Source organism: Lemur catta, chromosome 1, assembly GCF_020740605.2.
Source record: "Lemur catta isolate mLemCat1 chromosome 1, mLemCat1.pri, whole genome shotgun sequence".
Lineage (NCBI taxonomy): Eukaryota > Metazoa > Chordata > Mammalia > Primates > Lemuridae > Lemur > Lemur catta.
Window position 1 is genome coordinate 167034633 of NC_059128.1, and position 23039 is coordinate 167057671.

A 23039-nucleotide genomic window follows, 5' to 3' on the forward strand; every position below is an offset into this window, starting at 1 on the left:
CCAGACTCCTGCTCTGACACCGCCACCTTCCACGGAGGACACCTCTCCTCCCCGTCGTCTCCACAGCGGGTGCGGGTGTGTGGAGACACTGCTGTGAGGGCCAGAAACAGGGCAGAACATGAGGCAAAGCACAGAAATTAGCTGGAGACTCTGTGGAGGGTTTGCCAAGACCTGGCAGAAGGCGCACCACCCACCGGCCAGCCTCTCGCCGAGCCCAGCCAGAACCTTAGCCCACAATCTGCTCTTGGCGGCACGTCCACGTTTACCACCCACACCAGCTCCTCAGAGCTCCTGGACAAGCAGTGGGATCCTGCCTGGTCCTCCTGGCGTCCTCAGAGCTGGGCCTGGGGCCTGGCATAACTCATTAACATTTCTAGGTCACACTGGGGGCTTCCTGCCTCTCCCATGCCTGTGTCTTCAGGATAGCAATCCCCACGCCGGGGAAAGGGTCTCTGCACCCTCGGCCCACAGCCCCCATCAGCCAGGCCCATCTGAGAGCGCGTCTGAGGCTGTCAGAAGGAGGTCCTCGGGGCTGACAAGGCAAATATGCTTCCTCATGGTGCAGTCCAGCATCCCAGACCTAGGATGGACCTGCTGACTCAGCTGTGCCATCAGCTCAGTTTCCAGGACAGAAATGGGAGCTGCTGAGCGAATGTGGGAAGGGCCTGCAGAGGGGCTCAGCCTTTGCCCCGGGAAGGAGCCCAGGCCACCCTGGCCCCGCATCCCTGCTGTACAGGGGCCTCAGGAAGCCTCCACCATCCTTGCAGCCTCTGCTCACCAAATCCCCCATTGCTGGCCTAACTGCGGGGTGCATGGCCCCCAGACCCTGCCGTGACAACAGTAACAGGTAGAGACACCGGCTACATCTGTCTGAGTCTTGTTTCCTTTGGCTCTGTTTTTACAAAACAGAAAATCCAGCCCCATCCTTCCTGAAAGGCTGATAAACCTGGGGGCCGGGCTCCCCGCTCCCAGCACCCCACCCCGCCACTGTGTGCTCCGGAAAGTGGCCCAGACCAGGACATGCAGCTCCGGCAGCTCCACCTGAGCCCTGAGGGGCTGGATGGCTCACTGTAGGCTAAATGCGGAAACACGTGGAAAATCCCATTTCAAACCATTCCCCAGAAGACTCAGACAGTAATTAAGAAATATGCAAAGCTCTTCATTGGACACTTTAATTAAGTGTGTTAATTCCCTCTGCCAGAGGACGCTCAGCCGCCTGGGCCTCACCCAGGGAAGATGGAATGGGGAGGGCAGAGGCGAGGAAGGGATGGAAGGCGGGGGAGGGAGGAGGTGGCCAGCAGCACAGGGTGCAGGCTGGTCTGGCCCAGGCCCTTTCTCCTGACACATGCCTGACCACCTCACTTCCCCACTCAGCGTCCTATTTCCCTGTCCTCTATCCAAGCCCAGGGACCTCAGGAAGCCAGCCCATCAGAGCAAGAAGGAGCAGGATGAGTATGTCCTAAACAATCCCATCAGCCTAACAGTCTACAAAGGAAAGGCAAAATAAAGTAAGGTCCCTTGTGACCAGGAAACCTAATACTCCAGACAGGCAGTGTTCCCAGTATCCAAGAGCCCACAGGGTGTTCCCAGGATGGCCGGTCCTTCAGGTGTTTCTGCTGAACACCTTCAAGGCAGCCCTGGGGTTGCCAGGGACATGATGGTCTGCTGGGCTCCACATGGTGACTGGCTGGGGACTGGAAGGTTCAGCCTCAGTTTCCCTTCCTATACCAACACCCTGGCCCTCTTCCTGCTTCTTTTCCTAGAGGCTCCACCTTCAGCACAAGGAGGCAAGTTCCAGGGAAACAGGCTGTCAGCAGGGCTTGGCTGGGGGAAGCCCCACCCTCAGGTGCCCAACCAATGCCTCTGGCCGCCACAGAGGGAGGGCACGCCAGCTCTCCTGCCATGTGCAAAGTGCCCTCATCTTTGCTTTCCTCTCTGGCTGCCTTTCTCTTTTTTAGCTTCCTCAACCAGGTTCACCGAGGTATAACTGACAAACAAAAATGGCATATATTCAAGGTATACAACGTGATGTTTTGATATATACATAGTTGAACCTTGAACAATACAGGGGGTAAGGGCACTGACATCCCAAGCAGTTGAAAATCTGTGTGTAAATTTTGAATTCCCCAAAACTTAACTAACAGTTAACCTACTGCTGACCAGAAGACTTATTGATAAGTCTTGATTAACACATATTTTGTATATTACATATATTATATGTTATATTCATATCATAAAATAAGCTAGAGAAAAAAATATTAAGAAAATCATAAAGAAGAGAAAATATATTCACTATTCATTAAGTGCAAAGGTCTTCATCCTCATCATCTTCATTTTTGAGGAGGAAGAGGAGGAGAAAGAGGAGGAGGAGGAGGAGGAGGAGGAGAAAGGGGAGGAGAAGAGGAGGAGTTGGTCTTGCTGTCTCAGAGGTGGCAGAGGAGGAAGGGGTGAAGGAGCTGGAAGGGAGGCAGGACAGGTAGGCACACTCCGTGTAACTTCTATTGAAAAAAATCCACCTATAGGTGGACCCATGTAGTTCAACCCATGTTGTTCAGGGGTCAACTGTACATATACAGGCATGTGTTGTTTAACAGTGAGGATAAGTTCTGAGAAAGCCAAGGCAAACGACTATGATGTCACTGGAGCATCACAGAGTGTATGACGGTGTAGCCTACCACACACCTAGGCTACGTGGCACAGCCTCCCGCTCCCAGGCTACAAACCTGCACAGCATGTTGCTGTGGTAAATACTGTAGGCAGCTATAACACAATGTTAAGCATTTGTGTACCTAAACATATCCAAACATAAAGTACCATAAAACTATGGTATAAAACATAGAAAATAAACGGAGCTTGAAGGACTAGAAGTTGCTCTGGGTGAGTCAGTGAGTGCACACTACTGCAGACTTTATAAACATTGTATACTTGGGCTACACTAAATTCATTTTAAAATATTTTTCTCTCTTCAATAATAAATTAACCTTAACTTACTGTAAATTTTTTACTTTATGAACTTTTTAATCTGTTTTAATTTTTGACCCTTTTGTAATAACAAAATTAGCTTAAAACACAAATGTTATACAGCTGTACCAAAAATATTTTCTTTCTTCATATCCTTATTCACTAATTTTTATTTTATTGTTTTTTAGACAGAGTCTCCTTACTCTGTCACCCAGGCTGGAGTGCAGTGGTGCGATCACAGCTCACTACAGCCTCGAACTCCTGGGCCCAGGTGATCCTCCTGTCTCAGCCTCCTGAGTAGCTACTGTAGGCTACAAGTGCATGCTACCATGCTTGGCTTATATCCTTATTCTATATAAGCTTTTTTCTATTAATTTACTTTTTTTACTTTTTCAGTTTTTTTTCTTCATAGCTAAGGCACAAACCCACACACTAGCCTAGGCCTACACAGGGTCAGGATCAATATCACTGTCTTTTGCCTCCACATCTTGTCCCCCTGGAAGGTCTTCAGGAGCAGTAATACACATGGAGCTGCCATCTCCTATGCTAACAATGCCTTCTTCTGGAATACCTCCTGAAGGACCTGCCTCAGGCTGTTTTACAGCTAACTTTTTCTTAATATGTAGAAGGAGTACACTCTAAAATAATGATAAAACTATAGCATAGTAAATACTAGGTGATAGGAATTTTTCAGCTCCATTATAATCTTATGGACCACCTTCATATCTGTGGTCCCTTATTGACAAAAACATCGCTTATGTAATGTAGGACAGTATATACACTGTGAAATGTTTACCACAATCAAGCTAATTAACATACTCATCACCTCACATAGTTAGTTACCTTTGTGTGTGTGTATGTGTGTGTGTGTGTGTGTGTGTGTGTGTGTGGTGAGAATATTTAAAGTAAGATCTACTCTGCCAGATACAGAAAGACAAATACTACATGATCTTACTTATAGTAGAAATTTAAAAAGTGGAACTCAGAGAAACAGAGAGTAAAAGGGTAGTTACCAGGGTCAGAGGTGGGGGAAATGGGAAAATGTTGATCAAAGGATACAAACTTGTAGTTACAAGATGAGTCAGCTCTGGAGACCTGCTGTACAGCATATGGTGACTCTAGTTAATAATAATACACCCTATACCTGAAATTTGCAAAGGCCCCAGACCCAGCCTACACTCTAGTCTTGGCCTCAGCCCTTCCCTCCTGAAGAGCCCCACAAGTTCTCAGGACACTTTAAACCATCCCTGCCCAACCCACGCAAGGAACGTCCAAGAGAGTACACACCTGACTTGAATTTTCTCTCTACTCGCCCAGCCAAAGCAGACCCTCAGGGCACTGGTGACAATCCTTTTCCCACCTAATACAGCCAGATCTGCTGTGAGGACTAATGGCTTCGGGTACATTGCCCACAGGGTGCATCCCACTCCCTGACCCTACGAAGTGTTGGAGTCAAGAGTCAAACCCAACTTCAAAGTCAGGCAGAGGGAAATTGGGTACACTGGCATGGAGGGAGAGGCTGTGCTATTATATTTGGCATGTGACTGCTTTGTACAAAGAGTTCTTCTCATTTAATTGCCTGGGTAAACTGTCTCCATTTTTCCGAAAAAGGATTATTGATGACTCATGAAAATAAGATTTGAAAAATATAATTGTTTAAAATAGTATCAGAACATAGTAGCTATAAATCAATAAAAATGTTGAATAGCCTCCCAATTCCTTTGAATACCCCTACTACATTTGCAGAAGTCCAAAACCATCCTCCCTCGTGTAGGAGCCTCCCCTACAGCTATCTTTATAGGCACATGACTTAGCTTCTCCCATCAGATGCTCACACAAGACTCAACCAGATTTATATGACATAAATCTGGTGAGATGGAGAATTCCCTCCGGATTCCGCATTCAGGGGAAGCCATGATGTGGGATTCAGCATTACTACTCGTGAATGTCCAGCATGGGAACTGTGTCTCCCCTAGATCAGTCCTGGAAGACTCCAGCTGCTGTGCCAAGCCTGGTCTCTGACCCTCCCAGGGACTCTGTAAACTACTTAATCATTCCTCTAATACATTCACTGTCTGTTCAAATCAGTTGAATAGTGAGAATAGATATCTTTTGTTTGCAACTACAAATTCTGAGAGAGATATAAGGCAAAGGTTAGGTAAGCTAAAAAGAGAAAGCTGGAGAAGTTTATTTATAGAAATATATCTCGAGACATCTTTCCCAGTTATTGAAGTCAGGTTAAGAAATTTCCTAAGCTCCCTGGAAGTCAAAGGGAAAAAAAGGAAGCATGACCAAATTGTAAGATTCACAGTGCTCATGAGATAAAAGCATAACAATTGTTAACACTGAGCTTTTAAAAATTTATTTATATATTTCTTTAATACTGAGCTTTTTATAAGTTAAGCAGCAGAAAGTTCTCAAAAAGAGTCTGAAATGCAGAAATCGTGTTGCCACTTAAAGAGCAAATTTACATATTTATATAATCAACTGGATGGATCTCACTGATGAAAATCAAGGCTGATAACCAGACCATGCAACACTGCCCGTCCAAGTCAATGTTCCCAGTCAGGGCTCAGACCAGTGTCCCCTGCAAACAAATGAATACATGAAAGACCAAGGTCCCAAGACTTTAGCTTCTGGTCAAGTTGGAGTAACAGCAGCCAGATTTATCCTCTCACCTGAAGTGATCAAAAAACAGAAAAAAATATATGAAATAACAATTTCTAAGACACAGTGGACATCAGGCAGTGATGACCCCTGAGAGATATGAAACAAATGAGATGGCTCCACAGATTACTTCCTTCAGAAAATTTCAGGCCACAGCACAGCGAGTGTGGACCCAGGTAGAACCTAGTGGACGCCCTAGGCTGAGGAGATGGAGCTGAGAGTCCAGAGAAAACAAAGCAGCTAGAGTTCACAAAATGGAACACCAGAGAGGAGGGAGATACACAGAGAGAGAAATGTAGAGATCTGCAAAGAGTCCCTCTCAAATCTTCAGCTGAGCAGTGATCAACAAATGTGTATGAGGAAACTACCTGTGGCTGGGGGAACACCACCCAGTGCTTGGCATCCACACAAGGCTGGAGACAATGCCTGTTCCCACCAGCCAGAGTGGAGAGCCTCGTCATGCATGGGACACTGCGCAGAGGACTCAGAAGGGCTGTGCCTCACAGTGGGCAATGATCAGCTATACACTGAGCACTGCTCTGGTCCCAGTTAACAAATCTTAAGAATATTTACAGGAATACAAAAACTATCCAGTACACAACATGGCAAAAATCACAATGTCTAGCATCCGATAAAAAAAATTATCAGATGTGCAAAAAGGCAAGAAAATAGATCCATAAAACAATCGATGGAAACCAACCCCAATAGACAAAGATGTTAGAATTAACGGATAATGACACTAAGAAAAAGTTAATAACTCTATTCCATATGTTCAAGAAGTTAAATAGAGATGTGGAATATATTTTTAAAAGACACAAATCAAAATTGCAGAGGTGACAACTGCAATGTTGGAGATGATTAGACAGATTAGATGTTGCAGAAAAAAAGATCAATGAATGTGACAACAGTGATAAAAAACAATCTAGAATGAAAGACAGTGGGGAAAAAAAAGAATAAAAATAAATAATTGGAATACCAGTGACCTGTGGGATAATGTCAAGTGGTCTAAAATGTGTAACTGGAGTCTTTGAAAGATGAAGGGGGAGGCAATGACAGAAAAAATATTTGAAGAAATAATGGCTGAAAATACTCCAAATTTGAGGAAAATTACAAACCCACAGATCCAAAAAGTTCAATGAACCCCAAGCACAGGAAACATAAAGGAAACTACACCAAGGCACATCATAATCAAGTTGCATAGAGCCAGTGATAAAATCACAGAAGTAGTCAGAGAAAAAAGATACACTATGTACGGAGAAATAAAGATAAAGAGGACAGCGAATTTCTCCGGAGGAACAATGCACATGAGAAGACAATGGAGCAATATCTGTAAGGTACTGAAAGAAAAAAAATCTGTTAACCTAGAATTCTTTTTTTATTATTATTCTTTTTTGTCTCTTTTTTTATACTCATTTTTAAATTCTGTTTCTTAAAATTTCTTTCTTTTTTTATTTTTGCTTCTCTAACCTACTTCATAGAAAGACTGCTAACCCAGAATTCTATATCCAGGAACAAGATGTTTAAAAAAGAAAAGTGAAATAAAGACTTTTTCAAACATACAAAAGCTGACAGAATTCAGCAGCAACAGACCCTCACAATAAGAAATGTTAAAATCCTTCAGGAGTAAGTGACATGATACCAAGTGGAAACGTGGATCTATACAAAGGAATGATGAACTCTTTAGTTATCCCAGAGTCTTAGCTGTGAGGACTCAGAGTCAACAACACCTTCTTCAGGGTTTCTTGAAAACCACCTGAGATCTGATCACACGGCGTGTGTGGGCCGCAGAGCTCCTCTAAACCATGGTCAGACCACCCACAGTCCGAATTGACTCTGCCTCACTGGGTCTTTCCAAACATTCTTGGCACCTTCAAAAACGTGTAGGGTTGCCCCTCCAGGACCCAAGAACAGCACCTGCACCAGCGAGCTTTGAGTGCTAGCCACCCTCGTCCCACAGCTCAGACAACAGGAGCCCTCGTCCTGTCCATAGCACACACAGTGACCCTCTGCCATAGCTTCCTGGAGAACTAGAATGGATGGGCAGAAGGTACCACATTTCAACTGGTTTGAGGCTCAGGCCCAACTCTGCCAATCATATCCATGTGTGTGAGCAGTCACATGGGTGCTGTGAAGAATTAATTCATAGTGAGTATATGTATGTTATAGAGGAGGAGGAAGCCAAATTCTCACTACTAGCTGACCTTTTCACAAGGGTGGTGTTAATGCAATTCAGTAGCTTATTTAACCAACAGGAAGTCTTGGCACATCCAACTAACATGGAGTTTGGCAAAGTAATGTACATGCTCACCCTTTTCTTCCTAAGGCTAAGTGCTGGTAGTGTTGATGTTAAAAGCTTCAGTAACAGGGACAGAGGGCTGGGGTAGTGAGAATGGGTGGGCTGAGTGTTGAGAGCACAGCTTGGATCTCCCAGGTTGTCAGCTGAGGTCAGTCAGAGGGCCTGTGCCAAGAAAAGGCTCATGGACCCACAGCCTCCATCCATGGGGGCACAGCCATGGCCTGGCCATGAGACTACGCTTGCTCAGACAGATAGAAGGAAGCCTCCAGACTGATATATGCAGTGCATCACTGCAGATGCCCACCCCCTTATCAGAGGAACCCCTGGGCTGGGCGGTGGTGGTGCTGGCTGGCTAACTCTGGAGGTCCTGTGGTCTCCATGAGCATAGGGAACAGTCTCAGCACTTCTGCAGACCCCAGCTTCTCTTCCCGTCTTTGCATACAACCTCATGCAGCCTGCTCACTGCTGCTCACCTTGCTGCTTTGCCGAGGAGGAGAGGGGCACATGCCCAGCCTCTGATCCTCTAGAGCCAGCTACTGAGAAGAGCACAAGAAGGATAGTGAACTTCCAGACCTAACTATTCAATCAACAGAAAGAACCTTCCTCCTGCCCTCTGGACAGACTCAATGTCACCTGCTCAGGATTCGTTTAGGAGTAGGGACAGCCTTTCCAGTGAGGTTTAGAGATGAGGACCATTGACTCTGTGGTGGAAAATGCACTCTAGATCCCAAGAACCCTGGGCCCGGGATTGGGTACAGGACCACTTGGCAGGCAGGAAGGAACACTGCATGTCCAGTCCCTGTGGACCAGAGACAACTGCTGGTCAGGCATTGGAGTGGCCAGAGGACCAGGCCAGGAGAGAGAACAAGGGGAACTGGGTCAATGTCCAGGTCTGTCTCCTGGTCTTGGATGCCTAGGCACCAGGACAAGGAGATGGCAGCTAGGGTTATCCTGTCCCTGTCCTGCAAGCTCTAGGTCCCTAAGGAGCCCTTCTCAAAAGCAGCACCCCAGATGGTGTGAGCCATAGAGGACTCTGGAGCTGATCTTGTCAGAGGAGATGTGAAGGCAGAGAAGAGGGGCCACTTTCCCAGATAGATCACATAGCACCAGGATCATGGCCAGATGCTATCTCTTTCAGTGCACAGCCAAGAGCTCGACCTCAGAGGCTGCTCTTCTTAACTCCTGCCACTAATCTGAGCCCATAAGACTTACCGACAGACCCCCACCTCATGAAGCCCCAGTGGAAATACACAACATGGGAGGTGCCAAGGAGCAGCAGAGAGTAAACCACACTAGGATCACAGATGGGAGTGGCCTCAGAACACCAAGTCATGGCAAGAAGGGCCTAATGGTCCAGACCCACATGTAACAGAGGAAAAATCTGAGGCCTAGGAGGCAGGAGGGTTTGTTCGGGGCCACACAAAGAAAGAACAGAAAGAAAGAACGATAGCAGGTAAGAACCAAGGCCTGACGCCCAGTGGGTACTTCTCGGGTTGGATCTGGCCAGCCACTTAACCTGGGGCAGGTCACAGCCCCTCCTAGAAACTCCAACTCCTTGTCTGCAAAATGGAGCTATCTCTAAGGTATCTCCTCCTTCTAAAATCTTCACCCCATCTGTATTTCTGTAAAAAACACTGCCAATTTAGTGGCTTAAAACAACACATATTTATTATCTCACAGTTTCCGTGGGTCAGGAAGATGAGTACAACTGGACTGGGTCCACTGCTCAGGGGCTCACAAGGTTGTAATCAAAGTATCAGCTGGGCTCTAATTCTTTCTGGAGCTTGGGGTCCTCTTCCGAGGTTATGCGGTTGCTGACAGAATTTGGTTCCTTAATATCTGATAGCTGCAGGACTGAGGTCCCATTTTCTTGAGGGCTGCCTTCCAGGGAACTGCTCTTATTTCCTAGAGGCCACCCACAGTCCCTTGCCGAGGCCCTCTCCCAGCATGGCAGCCTCCTTCAAGGCCAGCAAGAGGAGTCTCCTAAAGAAACATGATCACAGGAGTGACTACCCTGTCACCTTTGCACCTTTGCCACACAATGTAACCTAAGTGAAGGAGAGGCACTCTGTCACCTTTGCCATACTATATTGGCTAGAAGCAAGTCACAAGCTCCATCTGCACTCAGGGGAGGGACCTAGGCAAGGGTGTGACTCACCTGGGGTCACCTTAGACTATATCTGTCACACCATCTCACAGCCATAGTTTCCTAAGAGATGCCACCTTAGCTCCTCACTCAGCTTCTGCCTTCTCTCCTAATGTGGAGAACTGGACTGATCACCTGGAACAAAACCTCCCAGGTCGCTGCCTTAAGACTGGAACTTTCCCTGCTGGCCTGGGCAGAGGCTGTGGGTGGGCAGGGGCTGACCCTGCCATGTCTACTTCATGAGAAATCGCCGCTGCTCCACCCAGTTCTCCCATATCACACTCTGCCCTCCCCCAGGCTGAGGTGGAGGGATGAGCAGACACTGCTGTCCAGACCACAGCTCCAGCTAAGAGTGGCCGTTTGGCTACATGACCAAAGCAGAGAAGAGTCGAGGTCTTCTGGCCCAACATTGGCGTTCTACCCTCTTCTGATGGAGGTGGAGGGAACCAGGGTTGGTGGGCTGGCTGGGCATCTTTTCAAGCCTTCAGTTCACATTCTAATCTGGGTAGCAGCCTGCAGTGTTTGGGCTGAATGCTGGGGAGGGAAGAGGGTACTTAATGAATCAGAATCAGGAGTTTCCAGATCCTGGTGCTACAAGTAGGATCTGTTAATATCCTAAAAATAATTTGGGAGTGGTTTCTCCTTAAAAACAAACACTTCTTGGAGGTGTGTTCTCTACTCGGAGAAAAGCTTAACAAAACAAAGATCTCCTGGCCCCAAGACCCAACTCTGCACAGCAGCCCAGAGACAGTCTTGGAACTGCAGGGTCACAGTGGGGTACAGCCAGCAGCCATGGGGAGGGAGAGACAAAACTCAGTCTGCACCTCAAAATCAGCACTAGCAGCCCCAGGCAGTGAGCTGAAGAACACACTCCCTCAACCCCCAAGGCAAGGTAAGAGCCTTTCTCTCACTCTTCCTGCTCTGCTGGGCTGGAGCTCCCCAGCCTGCCCTCCAACACAAATATGGAACTGGTCACATCATCCTGTGCTCAGCTCCATGGGAACCTGCAGCCTTTAATTCGATTTGGTCAGAACCCTAGGCTGGACAGCACCCCTCCTAGAGCTCAGGCCACTCTGGCTCCTAAGGTCCTTGTACGAGGCCATAAGCCCTGTGACAGTGGCATGCTCAGGTCTGTCTGTCTGGTGGGAGGCAGAGCATCTGTGCACATCTTCCTCCTCTGTCTCAGTACTTCCCGGGTCTCTCCTACCCCACGCCTCTTGCTTCCCCTGTTGGTCCTTCCTAGCCCCCTCCCTCTTTGGGCATGGGAAATAAACAAGAAACACATGTTCTAAATGCCTCCCTCACTCTGTTCCATCCTGCAGTGATCACTCTCCACTCATTGACAGGGTCAGGACAGAACATTTTCTCTTCCTCTCTCAGAATCAGTACAACCACGCCCAGAGGGCAAGGTTTTCCTTGTCTCTAAGGCCCTGTCTCTGGCGTGCAGGCCACAGTGCAGCTCTCCAATCCTGAACCATGGCTGGGGGCAATGGGAAAACCAGAGGGCACTAGAACAGGTCAAAGCTGGACCGAGCAGCTCAGGGCCTACTTCCTGGCCAATTTTCCTCTGGCCAGCAACTCCAGGCAGGAAGATACCTCTGCTAAGAGCTGAGAGGGCAGCTCTCCTCGCCCACCCTGCCATCATACACAATTAATCTGGCACTGCTCAAAAGGGCCAAGGGTGGTAATTGAAAAATATCACAGTCACTCTTTTTTTCTGAGACAGAGTCTCACTCTGTAGCCTGCGCTAGAGTGCCGTGGCGTCAGCCTAGCTCACAGCAACCTCAAACTCCTGGGCTTAAGCAATCCTTCTGCCTCAGCCTCCTGAGTAGCTGGGACTACAGGCATGTGCTACCATGCCCGGCTAATTTTTTCTATATATTTTTAGTTGTCCAGCTAATTTCTTTCTATTTTTAGTAGAGACAGAGTCTTGCTCTTGCTCAGGCTGTTCTCGAACTCCTGAGCTCAAGCGATCCTCCCACCTCGGCCTCCCAGAGAGCTAGGATTACAGACGTGAGCCACCGTGCCTGGCCCCACAGTCACTCTTGATGCTAATTAGGGTTATCTCCACCCACCAGCTATACTGGCAAAGGAATACCCAGCTGGTGCTCAGTAACCTCCAAAGGGCACTGCCTGTGCAGAAGACTGGAAGAGCAGGGAGCCAAGGTCACCAGGCCTTTGCAGGGTGTGGGTTCGGACCTTGAGAGCAGCTCATGAGCTGACCCATGGGAAAAGGTCTGCACCAACTGACCTGAACAGGCTGCTCTCTCTGGGTTTGGGGTGGGATCAAAATGGCAGTCCCTGCCTCCACTCTGGCTCCCTGGATTGGGTTTCTGTCTCTGAGGCATGGAAGTGAGCATTCATTTCCTATACAATGCTGCTCTCCTCAGGGCCTCTGGAGCTTGCTGGGGAGATGAAAGCCAGCAGAGAGGAGTAGAGGAAGCCATCCAAGCAAGCAAAGGAAGGGAGTGTCCACTGGAAGAGGAGTCCAGTGAGGGAGGGAGTGATAGGAGGCTTCATAAGAGGGCCAGGGGGGCTCATACAGCCAATGACAGAGCGGGTGGGCGGGGGTAGGGGAGGGCTCACATAGCCAATGACAGAGTACAGGGGGCTCACACAGCCAATGACAGGATGGGGAGGCAGTTTACACAGCCAATGACAGGATGGGAGGCTCACACAGCCAATGATAGAGGATGAGGGGCTCACACAGCCAATGACAGAGGACAGGGCAGGGCTCACACAGCCAATGACAGAGAATGGGAGGGTCACACAGCCAATGATCAGTTTTTCTTTGTATACCACATCCAGCCGGAGCAGATGACAGAGGGGGAGAGTCTGGAAGGGCTGCCAGCAGTCCTGCAGGACACCCCTGGAGGGTCAGAGAAGTGAGGGAACCCAGGGCACTATAGAGTTAGGATGGACAGAGGAGCTTAAGGTAGCTGGTTTTGGTACATCTGAGTACAGTGTGGCCTTGCAGAGGACAAAAGTTCCTCCCCTACAATCCTTCATTGTTCCTGAGGCCTCCCTCTACAGGGAAAGAATCAAGAAAATATACATCTCCAGTGGAACAGAGCTTCAGAGCCAAAAGGAAGCTTAGGCTTACACGCCCTCTCTATACATTCCATCCTCTGAATGTTCCTGGCCTGATCTAGTTCAGCCACCTGGATCTCCTGCCTCTAATCGGACCACATTCTGCCTTCACCTTCTAATCCATGAGCATGTCCTTCTGGGTCACAACCACCCCCCTCCAGGGCCTGACCCTGCTGACTTCTCCAGGCTCAACCTCTTCCCCCACACTCTCACCACCTGCACCAGGATCCAGCCACCTTGAACCATACCTGATTCCCTGGAAGCCCCAATCCCTTCACTGCCTGGACATGGCTGGGCCCTCTGCCCTGGGTGCCTCCCCTTGTCTGCTGGTGAATTCCTGTTCACTGTGCAAAACCTCCTCTGACTCCCCTTTCCCTGACTCCCCCAAGCAGACCACGCTCACAGTCTTGCTTGTGTACATAATATTCACATAAACACTGACTCAGATTTGTTGCCTGCTTACCTTGGGCCAAGTACTGCTCTGAACATTTCACATGCCTGAAGGCATGCAATCACAACACACAAAACCTCTGCCCCTGTAGTCCATCTGGGCTGTGCTCCTTCAGGGAACTAACACAGCTGTGAAGATGAGGTGCTCTTCCTATGAGCAATTTTGGTGGCCCCGGAGGAGTGGGCAGAGTGAGTCTGTCCTGCTTCCTGCCAGCCTGCCTCTGAGCAGGGATGGAGAGTGGGGGATAATGCCAGCCAGGGAGCCAGAGACCTGGGCACTCTGCCCAGCTCAGCAGTGACTGCTTCTGGGTCCTGCCATCTGTGTCAAAGCCTTTACCTCTCAAAGCCTCACTTTCTTTATCTACAAAATGGGATAAACAGCTCTTCCTGTTGAATCATGAGGATGTGAACCCTGCAGCTCACTACACAGAAATCAATGATTCTCAAAACCTCGCACCCTACTTCTCTTTCCCTCAACATCTACAAGGAGGAAGGGGATGGGGGTTGCTGTCAGTATTTTGCTAACAAAATTACCGGTCACTTGAGCTTCTGTCATGTGCCATGTACTGATGCATTTGATCTTAGTGGAATGCCAACAAGGTAATGATCACCTTACTGGAAAATGAGCACAAGTGGTCCCACTGCATCCCAATACCATCCAGGGAACAGGGGGTGGGCTGAGATGGAAGCCCAGGACGCAGGAGGACCGATGTGTTGATAGGGTGGGAGTGGGAGCTGGGGCCAGGTCTTTAAGCCCTGCTTGGTCTGCTGGGGACACCGCATACCCCTCTTGGCTCTGGCCCTTTCCCTGCTCTCCCTGCTTACTTGGCCCACCTGGCTGCAGAAGGAAGTATCTTGGGCTAAGAGCACCTGGGAGGTGTCACCTGCCCTGCTGTTCTTATCTCTGTGTGGAAGAAACACCTCCTGGCAGCAGGAAGTGCAGGAGAGCCCCTTCCCTGTTGCCTGGCAACCAGAGCCAAGCACAAGCTCAGGAGAGAGGAGCCAGAGTACCCTGGGGGCACACCAGGCAGGACCACAGGGGGGCCAGGAATGCCTCCCAGGAGAGGAGGTAGCAGCCTGGAAAGGACCCTGCATGTGGGACCCCAGACAGCTCTGAGGGAAACAGCAGAGCCCCTGACCCCACACCCTATCCCTGCAGCCCCTCTGGCCAGCAGCCTGCTTGTCTCCAGGCTGGGAGTGTTACTGGCTTGGCATCATACTTGCAACTGGAACTGAATTACAGAAGCAGAGTTAGAGCTCTGTTGGCCCAAGGGGTCACCCAGTCCAGCGGCCTTGAGCAGACACATGGAGCAAGCCAGAGATGGCAGGGCTTGTCCGGCACACAGCCAGCCAGCGGCAGAATCAGGGTCTCCAGGGCCTGACATCTCCAGGCCTGGGGGGGGATGTGGCCAGAAGGGTTACCTGCCTTCTCACCCCCAGGCGGGTACCAGCCATTTAGCTTGATTGGTTCTCCTCTGGGCAGTCATGAGTTCTTGGCTAGAACCTGGGCAGCGGTGCTCCTCCATGGCAGTGGGCTGGGGCTGACTTGAGCAGGATTCAGCTGCCCCCATACACCCTGTCAACTCCCTTCAAACCACCCCAAATATGCAGTTCCTTCCAAGAACACGGGGCCTGCTGTGCAGGACCAGCCTCACTGGACTCCCCACTGAGTCCTTGCTTCCTCCGAAAGCACCCATTGCCCTCCTCCCTGCAGGGTCCCAACACCCCTCGCTAGCACAGACGGTGCTGGGATCTGTGGGATCCTCTTCAGCAAGAGCTTAGCACCAACATTCCCTGAGAGGCATCTAGGGCAGACCTCATGTCTGTCAGACCTCAGTGTTCTTCTGTCTCCTCCTCCCCATTCCTGGCCCTTCTTTTGAGGCAGGAAGCCCAGCAGTTCCTTGTGTTCCTCATAGCGACCTGGTTCTGAATCCTAACTCTGCCACACTAACAGCGAGTCCTTGGGGAGGGCCAGCTCTCCAAGCCTCTGCCTTGTGGCCAGGAACACAGAGGTGATCCCGCAGTCATCACAGTGGGGCTGGGAGGACACAAAGCACCCGCCGACCCGTGTGGAGCGTGGGGCGTGGGAGGTATTCAATAAATGCCATCTGAGGTTAACTTAAGGAAGGACACACACGGCTGTTATTTTTATATATTCCCTAACCTTTGCTTTAAAGGCTCTGTTCTGCCCTCAGGGGCAAGGTATGATCTGCTGCCTCCAGGACTTGGGCCTGTCCCTTGGATATGTCAGCCCCTAGGGATAGGTAGAACCTAGCCCAGAACACGTGGTCCAGTCACCTGGGCTCCCACTGGCCTGGTTACCAAGAGATCAGAATAAATAACTTTTTCTACTAAAAATAAATCTACCGTTTCTACTAAAATGCTAAAGTATTCATAGCAGTCAAGATTTACTTTTTAAAAAGATCTTAGTTTAGGGCAAAAATTATGGGAATGATGAGAAAAATTTGAAATCTTAAACCCAAAGACATAGTAAAGAGCCTCCTTAGGAGTTTTGAACCTTTGTCCTTTTCTCCCCTTGTTCCAGGAAACAAAGACTGGCCTGCCATTCTGAGTCCCCTCAGGGCTTCAAGTCCCCAGGCCCAGCCTGGAGCCCCATTCCCCCACCCCCAGCCTGTCTTTTTGGCCCTAACAAAAGCTGCCCGTCTCAGGGCGCGTCTGGTACTTCTCCCTGGCAACCTCCACCAGAGCTCCCCCAGCTTCTCTCCTCAGTGGTGAGAGATGGAAAAGGATGACAGACAGCAGTCTGCCCAGCAGTCACCCCTGATGTTTATGAGCTTTGCTGTTTCACCTAACCTTCTCTCACCTTTCCCAGTGGTTCTGTCCAGCAACTTCCCTAAATTATTTACACTGAGACAAGACAGCCCTGCACACTCAATGGTTCATTCATTCAATGGGGTGGGAAGGACAGGCAGACTCTGCCGTCTGCATGGGACACAGATGGTGCCACCCTCGGGTCTGCCCCGGGCAAGTCTGCAATGTTGGGGGCAACACCTACAAGAATAAATATTCATGGCCTGATTTTAGGGATATAGTGAGGAATAAAAGGACAATGAGGTTATTTTGTTCTATTTTAATGTGATTAATTATAATTTGGGGGCTGCAAATGATAACAATAATCAGATCACACAAAAGATGGTAATTACTATTGCATCTGCACAGCCAGAACATATTCTAAGAGTTTCTTTTTTCTCTGCTAGCAAGTTCTTTTGTTATCTGTCATGAGAATTGAAGGTGCCACTTTCCCCTTATACCAAGTACAGGTTAGTTCTCATCTTGGAGTCTATCTGACTCTCTCTCACTAACACTCACCTTTAAACAAAAAGCAAAGGTTCTGGGTCTATACTTAACATCCACGAAGGGGCCCCCTCTCACCCCAGCTGCTGAGGAAGGGAGAAGAACCGGCAGGAGAGAAAAAAAGAACAAGACGCCATGGCACAAAGCACGTTGGAGGTTTACCTGAGATCTGGTGCGCCTCTCCCTATCTCTGGTGGCCTGGCTACTTTCCTGTATTTCTTCAGAGATTGGGGGGGTAACCCAAGAACTTCCAGTTCTTTGAGATGAACTTCAAGTCCAGCATGATCCAGGCTAAATGATCCAATCCTCTGACTCTTAGGTGTTGCTGGTAAAAATCTGCCTTGATTAAACAGCAGGTGTCAGGATGAGAAAAGTCTACTTCAAAGCCACTTCGACCCCCTTCACTTTTAATCTACCTATGGGCCAACAGCAAATCTCACACAGCCAAGATAATCCCATCATTTTCAAATCAAGAAATTTAATAAGCACATGTAGGTGGGGAGGGGTAAAATGGTGACTAAGACATAGTCCTCTGAAGGTGCTTAAAATTCAGTTAGGGTTTTTGTATCTGAAAAAGTAATGAACATTTAAAAATCCTTAGTTAACAGAGACAACAGAAAAGAGGTCATGGGGCAGCATGTGATTGTTTTTAAGAAATGCTCAGAAAAAAACAAAGCTACGCCTCGGTGCCTGGCCCGGTGGGCTGCTGTGGAGCTGGGAACAGAAGAGCAAGGGGGTCCGGGAGTTGGTGGGGAGAAGGAAGCTTCTCGGAGGGGCTGCAGGCATAACCACCAGGCCAGCAAAGGGCCCCTTGCAGGAGGGTGGTGGTGTGGCCAGGAGGAGGGCAGGGGGCAGGCCGGGCCAGGCCGTGGGCAGAGGAAAAGGCCTTCCAGGTAGTGGGGGCCCCTGAACACTCCTTACCCCTTAACCGGAGAGGAATGGGATGAAAGTGTGGGGACAGCCCCTACTCAGCACCAGCAAACCAGACACTGAGAGTCACCCTCGTCCTCCTGCAGCTCAACCCCACACACTTTCCACACAGCAGGGAAAAAGAATAGACTAGGTTCCCTGGAGACGGTGGGCTCCTTCCAAGACCTACTCCCTGCATACAGCCCAAAGATGAGTAGTTGCCTGTTGCCCATAGAAGCGTCTCCTCTGAAGCCTATGGAAGCCACCTCTCCCACCAGCCACCAAAGGTGGGTCAGATGCCCCTGATAAAGGGTCTGACAGCTGCTGTTCCTCCCCTGTCATCGCTCTCACAGACCTGTACTGTAATTATATCCACAAATGTCTGTGCTCCCAGTGGACTATAGGATCCATGAGGGCAGGGACACACTCAAAAAGTAAATGAATAACAGATGATGGAGGGAGGAAGGGAGAGAGAAAAAGGGGGATGGGAAGGAATGAATGAACAAATGACTAAACAACCAAAGGGCAGCTGCCTGCAGGGTCACTGCATTGCACAGCTTGCTCCGGGGGATGCTATTCAGATCATGTTCAATGTGGACAGCACCTCCTGCAGCACAATTGCTAGGGGCAGGGCAGGGAGGTGTCTGGTCAGAGGGAGAAGCTGGCCTGCTGGCCTCAGCCAAGGAAAACAGACAGAGCTTTCTTTGTGTCTAGTCAATCTTCCTGCATCCACTGGAGGAGTCTCAGGGAAGGGGAGATCAGAAGAAGCCAGAGTGCAGCAGACACATCCCTGACCCTCCCCTTCCCACCACACATACTGAGATGGCTGAGTGAAGCCTCAAAGCCCACAGGATGCCATTAGAGCTTAGGAGGAACACGTGTGTCCCACAGGCCTACTCTCCTTTTTCAGACACCTGCTCCTGCCTGTCTTCTCTGGATGTCATCAAATGCCTGGTGGGACTGGTGTATGACACCCACATGTTCCCCAGTCCACACAAGGGCATACCCAGTAGGCCAAGAGAGCCATCTGGCACCAGCAGGGTTGCACAGCCTCCCTGCCACAAGGAAATCCCTCACCCTGGGTCCACAGCACCCTCCCCACAATCGCACCCTGTGCCAGGCTGACACTATTGGCCAGCCTATATTCCACGGGCCAGAGGACAGTAGTCACTCTGCTGCCAGAAGGGGGTGGTCTCCCATCAGCAGGAGGTATTCTCTCTAGAGTGGCTCCTCAAGGGCTTCCTATTCAAACCAGTTACCTGGTATCTTTGAAGGCCTGATGCCCACCTGGGATTACCTGTCCCAAGATGTGCTCTTCACCCTGCTCCATGGATGCCACTCTTCTTTGGAATCCAGGCGCCCTTGCCCACTGGCCTAGAGAGATGTCACCTCTATGCCAGGCACTGGAAACAAGAGAAAACCACATCCCTACATTCCTTCTCCCAACCTCTCTCAGCTCATACAGACAAGCCCATGCTGCTCCAGAAGGCTCTGCCAAGCTCAGCTGGCCCAACTCCCCCATGTATAAAAGGTAAGGGACCTCTGAGGTCATACAGGAAGAGAGAGCCAAGGTGGGAGTGAGGGCCAGACCTCAGGATGCTCCCTCTACCACACAGGCTGCAGCAGAGGCTGGTAGAGAGGACCACCAGATGCAAAACTGCGTGCAGGCAAGGTGGAAGAAGTGGCTCTGCTGGCAATTCCCCATCCCACCAGGCTTAGAGATGCACAGGCCTCCTACCTAACTCTGGGACCTCATAAGCTTTGTAAATCCTAAGGCAAACAACCCAATAACCACACCACAAAATGAAAGAGGTTTTTCAGGGCCTTAGGGCTTCCTGCCAGTAGGGACCAGGGTGGCCAGGAGCCAGTCTCACTGATGGCAGTGCCTCTCTAATTTCCAAGGGCCCACAACCCTGCCCCTGACCAAATAGCCTTGCATTCCTACCATACCAGGTCACCAGACCTAGCCGTAAGCCTGGCCAGACAGCGGCAACCCTCACCCCCTCTCAGGGAGGCTCCCCAATTCTTGGCTTCCCCAATTCAAGGTCATCTTATTTCCCAATGACATGCTAGTGAAAAATAGCATCTTATTTCCCAATGACATGCTAGTGGACTGGGAACAGGAGGTGTGGACTGTAGCCCCAGAAGGGGACTCTGGGCAGGCGCTCCCCTTTGCCTGGGGCTCAGACTTCCCATCCCAATGGGGGTAGGTGAGGGGATCATTTCTTAGGCTTCAGCTCTCACTTCTGTGATTTTAGGAGCAAAGGGGGTTTGCAGGGCACACCAGGGACCTCAGTCCATCAGGAATTCTGAGGGAGCCCAGAGTTTTCACTCAAACTCACCAGAGACATTTTCCTTATCACATCCCTGGCCCTTTCTGCAGCTTCTCCAGACTTAGAACAAACAAATATTTGTTGAGAACCTATGGGGGTCCAGGCATTTTGAGAGGTACTAGGGAACCATGAAGGAATAAGACAACTATCTTCAAGCAACCATTTGTCAGAGACAGAAAGTAAGTCAGAGAAGCCTCCCATTTTGCTGAAGGCAACAGAGCTAAAAATTCAACTCCCAGACTGCCTGCTCCCTATAGGTTCTCTCCCAGGGCTCCAGGCCAGGTAAGACCAGCACCGGGTTGTGAAGACCACCAAAATCCCTTCCAGACACAGGGAAGAGTCAGCTCTGTAAAACTGGGATCTAATAATAACAGAAAATCAGAGTCTAGAATATAGGCTGGCTGGCTGAGTTGATCTTGTTCTGAAATGCTCGGCGTGGCCCCCAAACTCATCTCCATGTTTAGGCCTGGCAACCACCTTCTATCCATCTCAGGTGATGAGCATGAGCAAACAGGAGCCGGCCACGTGACCGCCATAACCCTCCTGTTCACTCCTCACAGTAGCACTATTCCTGGCCTACCGGGTCCTCCCACAGTTGCCTTTCTCTAGGCCCTCCTTGTCAGACAGGCACCAACCCAGGTGAATAGGACTGGTCTGCAGAGCCAGAGCCGGGGGTCCTGCCCTCCAGGGATGCCTTCTCCCAGAGCAGAGCTGACCAGGGCCCAGCTTGTCTCCCTGCGGCCCCGTGGGAGAGGCCTCTGGAGGGATGCTCTCAAAGCCACTCTTTGCTACAGGTGGCAGAGGGGGCCCAGCTCTTCAATCTGGGCGTCAGAGATGTTTTCCTGGGGAGGCTGCTGGGCAGCAAAGAAGCCGTTCCTCTCCCCCTCCCCCAAGAAGGGCTCTGGCCAGCTGCCACAGTGACCTCCCCTCCCCCAAGAAGGGCGGTGAGCTGGGAGGTGGGGGTGGGAAGAATCCGCCCATGCTCTCAAGAAGGGTGCTGGGAAGCCAGGCAGGGCGTGTCGCCTGGGCCTTTCTCTGCCCAGAGCCAGGCTTCACAGCGTCTTGGTGTAAGGTGCCCCTGTACCATCCCCCAAATCGCCTCGAATTAGGGTACCTCTCGCTGTCATCCCCCAGACCCCTGAACACCAAGAAGGCTAACATGCTCCAGCGAAGGACAGCAGGTCTAGAACCTTCTGTGCCCAGTCGGACGTAAGCCAGGGGAGGTAGGCGTCCTGTTTCCCCGCAGCCTGCACCGCCGTTTCTGCACTGCTCTTTCGAGAAGAGACAGGTGTCGGTCTGTTACCCCCGGCGGCCGTCTGTTCCAGGGCCTGGATGTGCCCTTTCGCATGGTTCCTGGCAGGGTCCGCAGGGTCCCCATCCCCCCAGGACCCTCCAGTGCAGTGGGGTGGGGGGAGGCCAGACCCCAGCCCCACCTTGTTCTTCCAAGAGGGGCACCCGCCGTCCCCCCACCCCCGCCTGCACCCAGCCACCTGCGCGGTCGCCCGCAGCCGGTGCCGCAGTGCGAGGTAGCCAGCGAGCCGGCGCCTTCACGCCTCAGCCGGCGCCGCGGGGCGAGCCGCCGCCCTCCGGCCTCCCCGCCGCGCCGCACCTGCACCCGCACCGCAGCCCCCCACCCAGATCCCACCCTCGCCCCGACTCCTGGCGCCGGCGCCTCCACCGTCCTTACCCTCGGCCCCTCCCCAGCCCGGCCCCGCCCGAGCCGGCCCCGACCTCCTCGTCCCCATCCCTCTCCTCCACCCGGGCACGGAGGGGCCTTTCCAGCCAGGGCCGGGGGTCCCAGTGGCGTGGGTGATTGGGCGGCGGGGGCTGACTCGGCGCCAAGCCAAGAGAATAAGCCAGGTACTTACCGCTCTGCTCCCCCAGGAACACCAACTTGAATTTTCTCAGTGGATTCCCAAAATCTCCCCCTGCGGACATGGTGCTGGCAGCCGGGGCTGGGAGAGAAGGAGGAGGAAGAAGCGAAGGAGCAGGGAGGGGAGAGGAGGAGGGCGAGGGGAGGCGGCCGGCGGTGCGGGAGCCGGAGGGGGAAGGGCTGGCTGCGCGCGTCCCTGACTCCCCAGCTGCGTCCCGGCCCCGGCCTGCGGCTGCGTGTCCAGCAGCAGCGGCGGCGGCGGAGGAGGAGGCGGAGGAAGGCTGGGGCTGGGCTGCCGCGGGCGGCGCCGGCTGCGGTGAGAGGGGCGCGCTCTGGACGCCCGAGGCGCGGCGCTGGCAGCGAGGCGCGGGCGGAGCGGGGCGCAGGGACTGCGCGCGGGGCGGAGGAGCGCTCTCCAGAGCCGCGCCGGTCGGCCCCCTCCCGCCTCCGTCCTCCGCCGGCGCCTGCGCTCTGCGCGCTCCCCAGCCTCTGATGTCATGCGGGGCCCGCGGGGCTGCGGGGCTGGGGGGCGTCCGCCCGCCCACCCCGAGCCCACACCCGGGCAGGAGAGAACCGCCGCGCTATGCCTGAGAGCCTCCGGGATCCGGCCGTCTCTCGCTATCCCGCTATGTCTCTCTTCCCCACTCTATCCCTGTTTTGAACCCAGAAAAATGATGAGAAATTGTCAGGGGACATTTATTTCTGGTCTTTTAAACCTAGATGCCAGTCCTTTCCTCCACATCCACCTTTCCTCCACCGATGCACAGTGCAGTAGTCCGACGGGGGCGGAAAGGGAGGAAGGAGGCATGGGGAGAGCCAGGGTGTGGTGAGGCGTCTCGGAGTGGGCAGACGCGCATACCTGGTGCACCTGGCTCAAACGGGGCTCGACTGTCGCCCCGTGTGGTCTCTAGCCCACCGTCTCGTCCTAGGCCCATATAAAGGGTCTGCCCTTTATCCAGGCAGTTCTCTGGGGTCCGTGGGTGCCCCCGCAGAGCTGAC

General features: G+C 51.5%; 1 protein-coding gene across 1 annotated transcript in view; it reads right to left on the bottom strand.

Moving 5' to 3' along the window:
* Positions 1-22443, bottom strand: part of RAB6B (RAB6B, member RAS oncogene family) — a 62247-nt gene extending 39804 nt beyond the window's left edge. Inside the window, exon 1 of the mRNA XM_045538975.1 lies at positions 22036-22443. Coding sequence (XP_045394931.1) covers positions 22036-22105 — 70 coding nt within the window. The 5' untranslated portion in view covers positions 22106-22443. The remainder of the gene's footprint in view (positions 1-22035) is intronic.
* Positions 22444-23039: the final 596 nt, after the last annotated feature.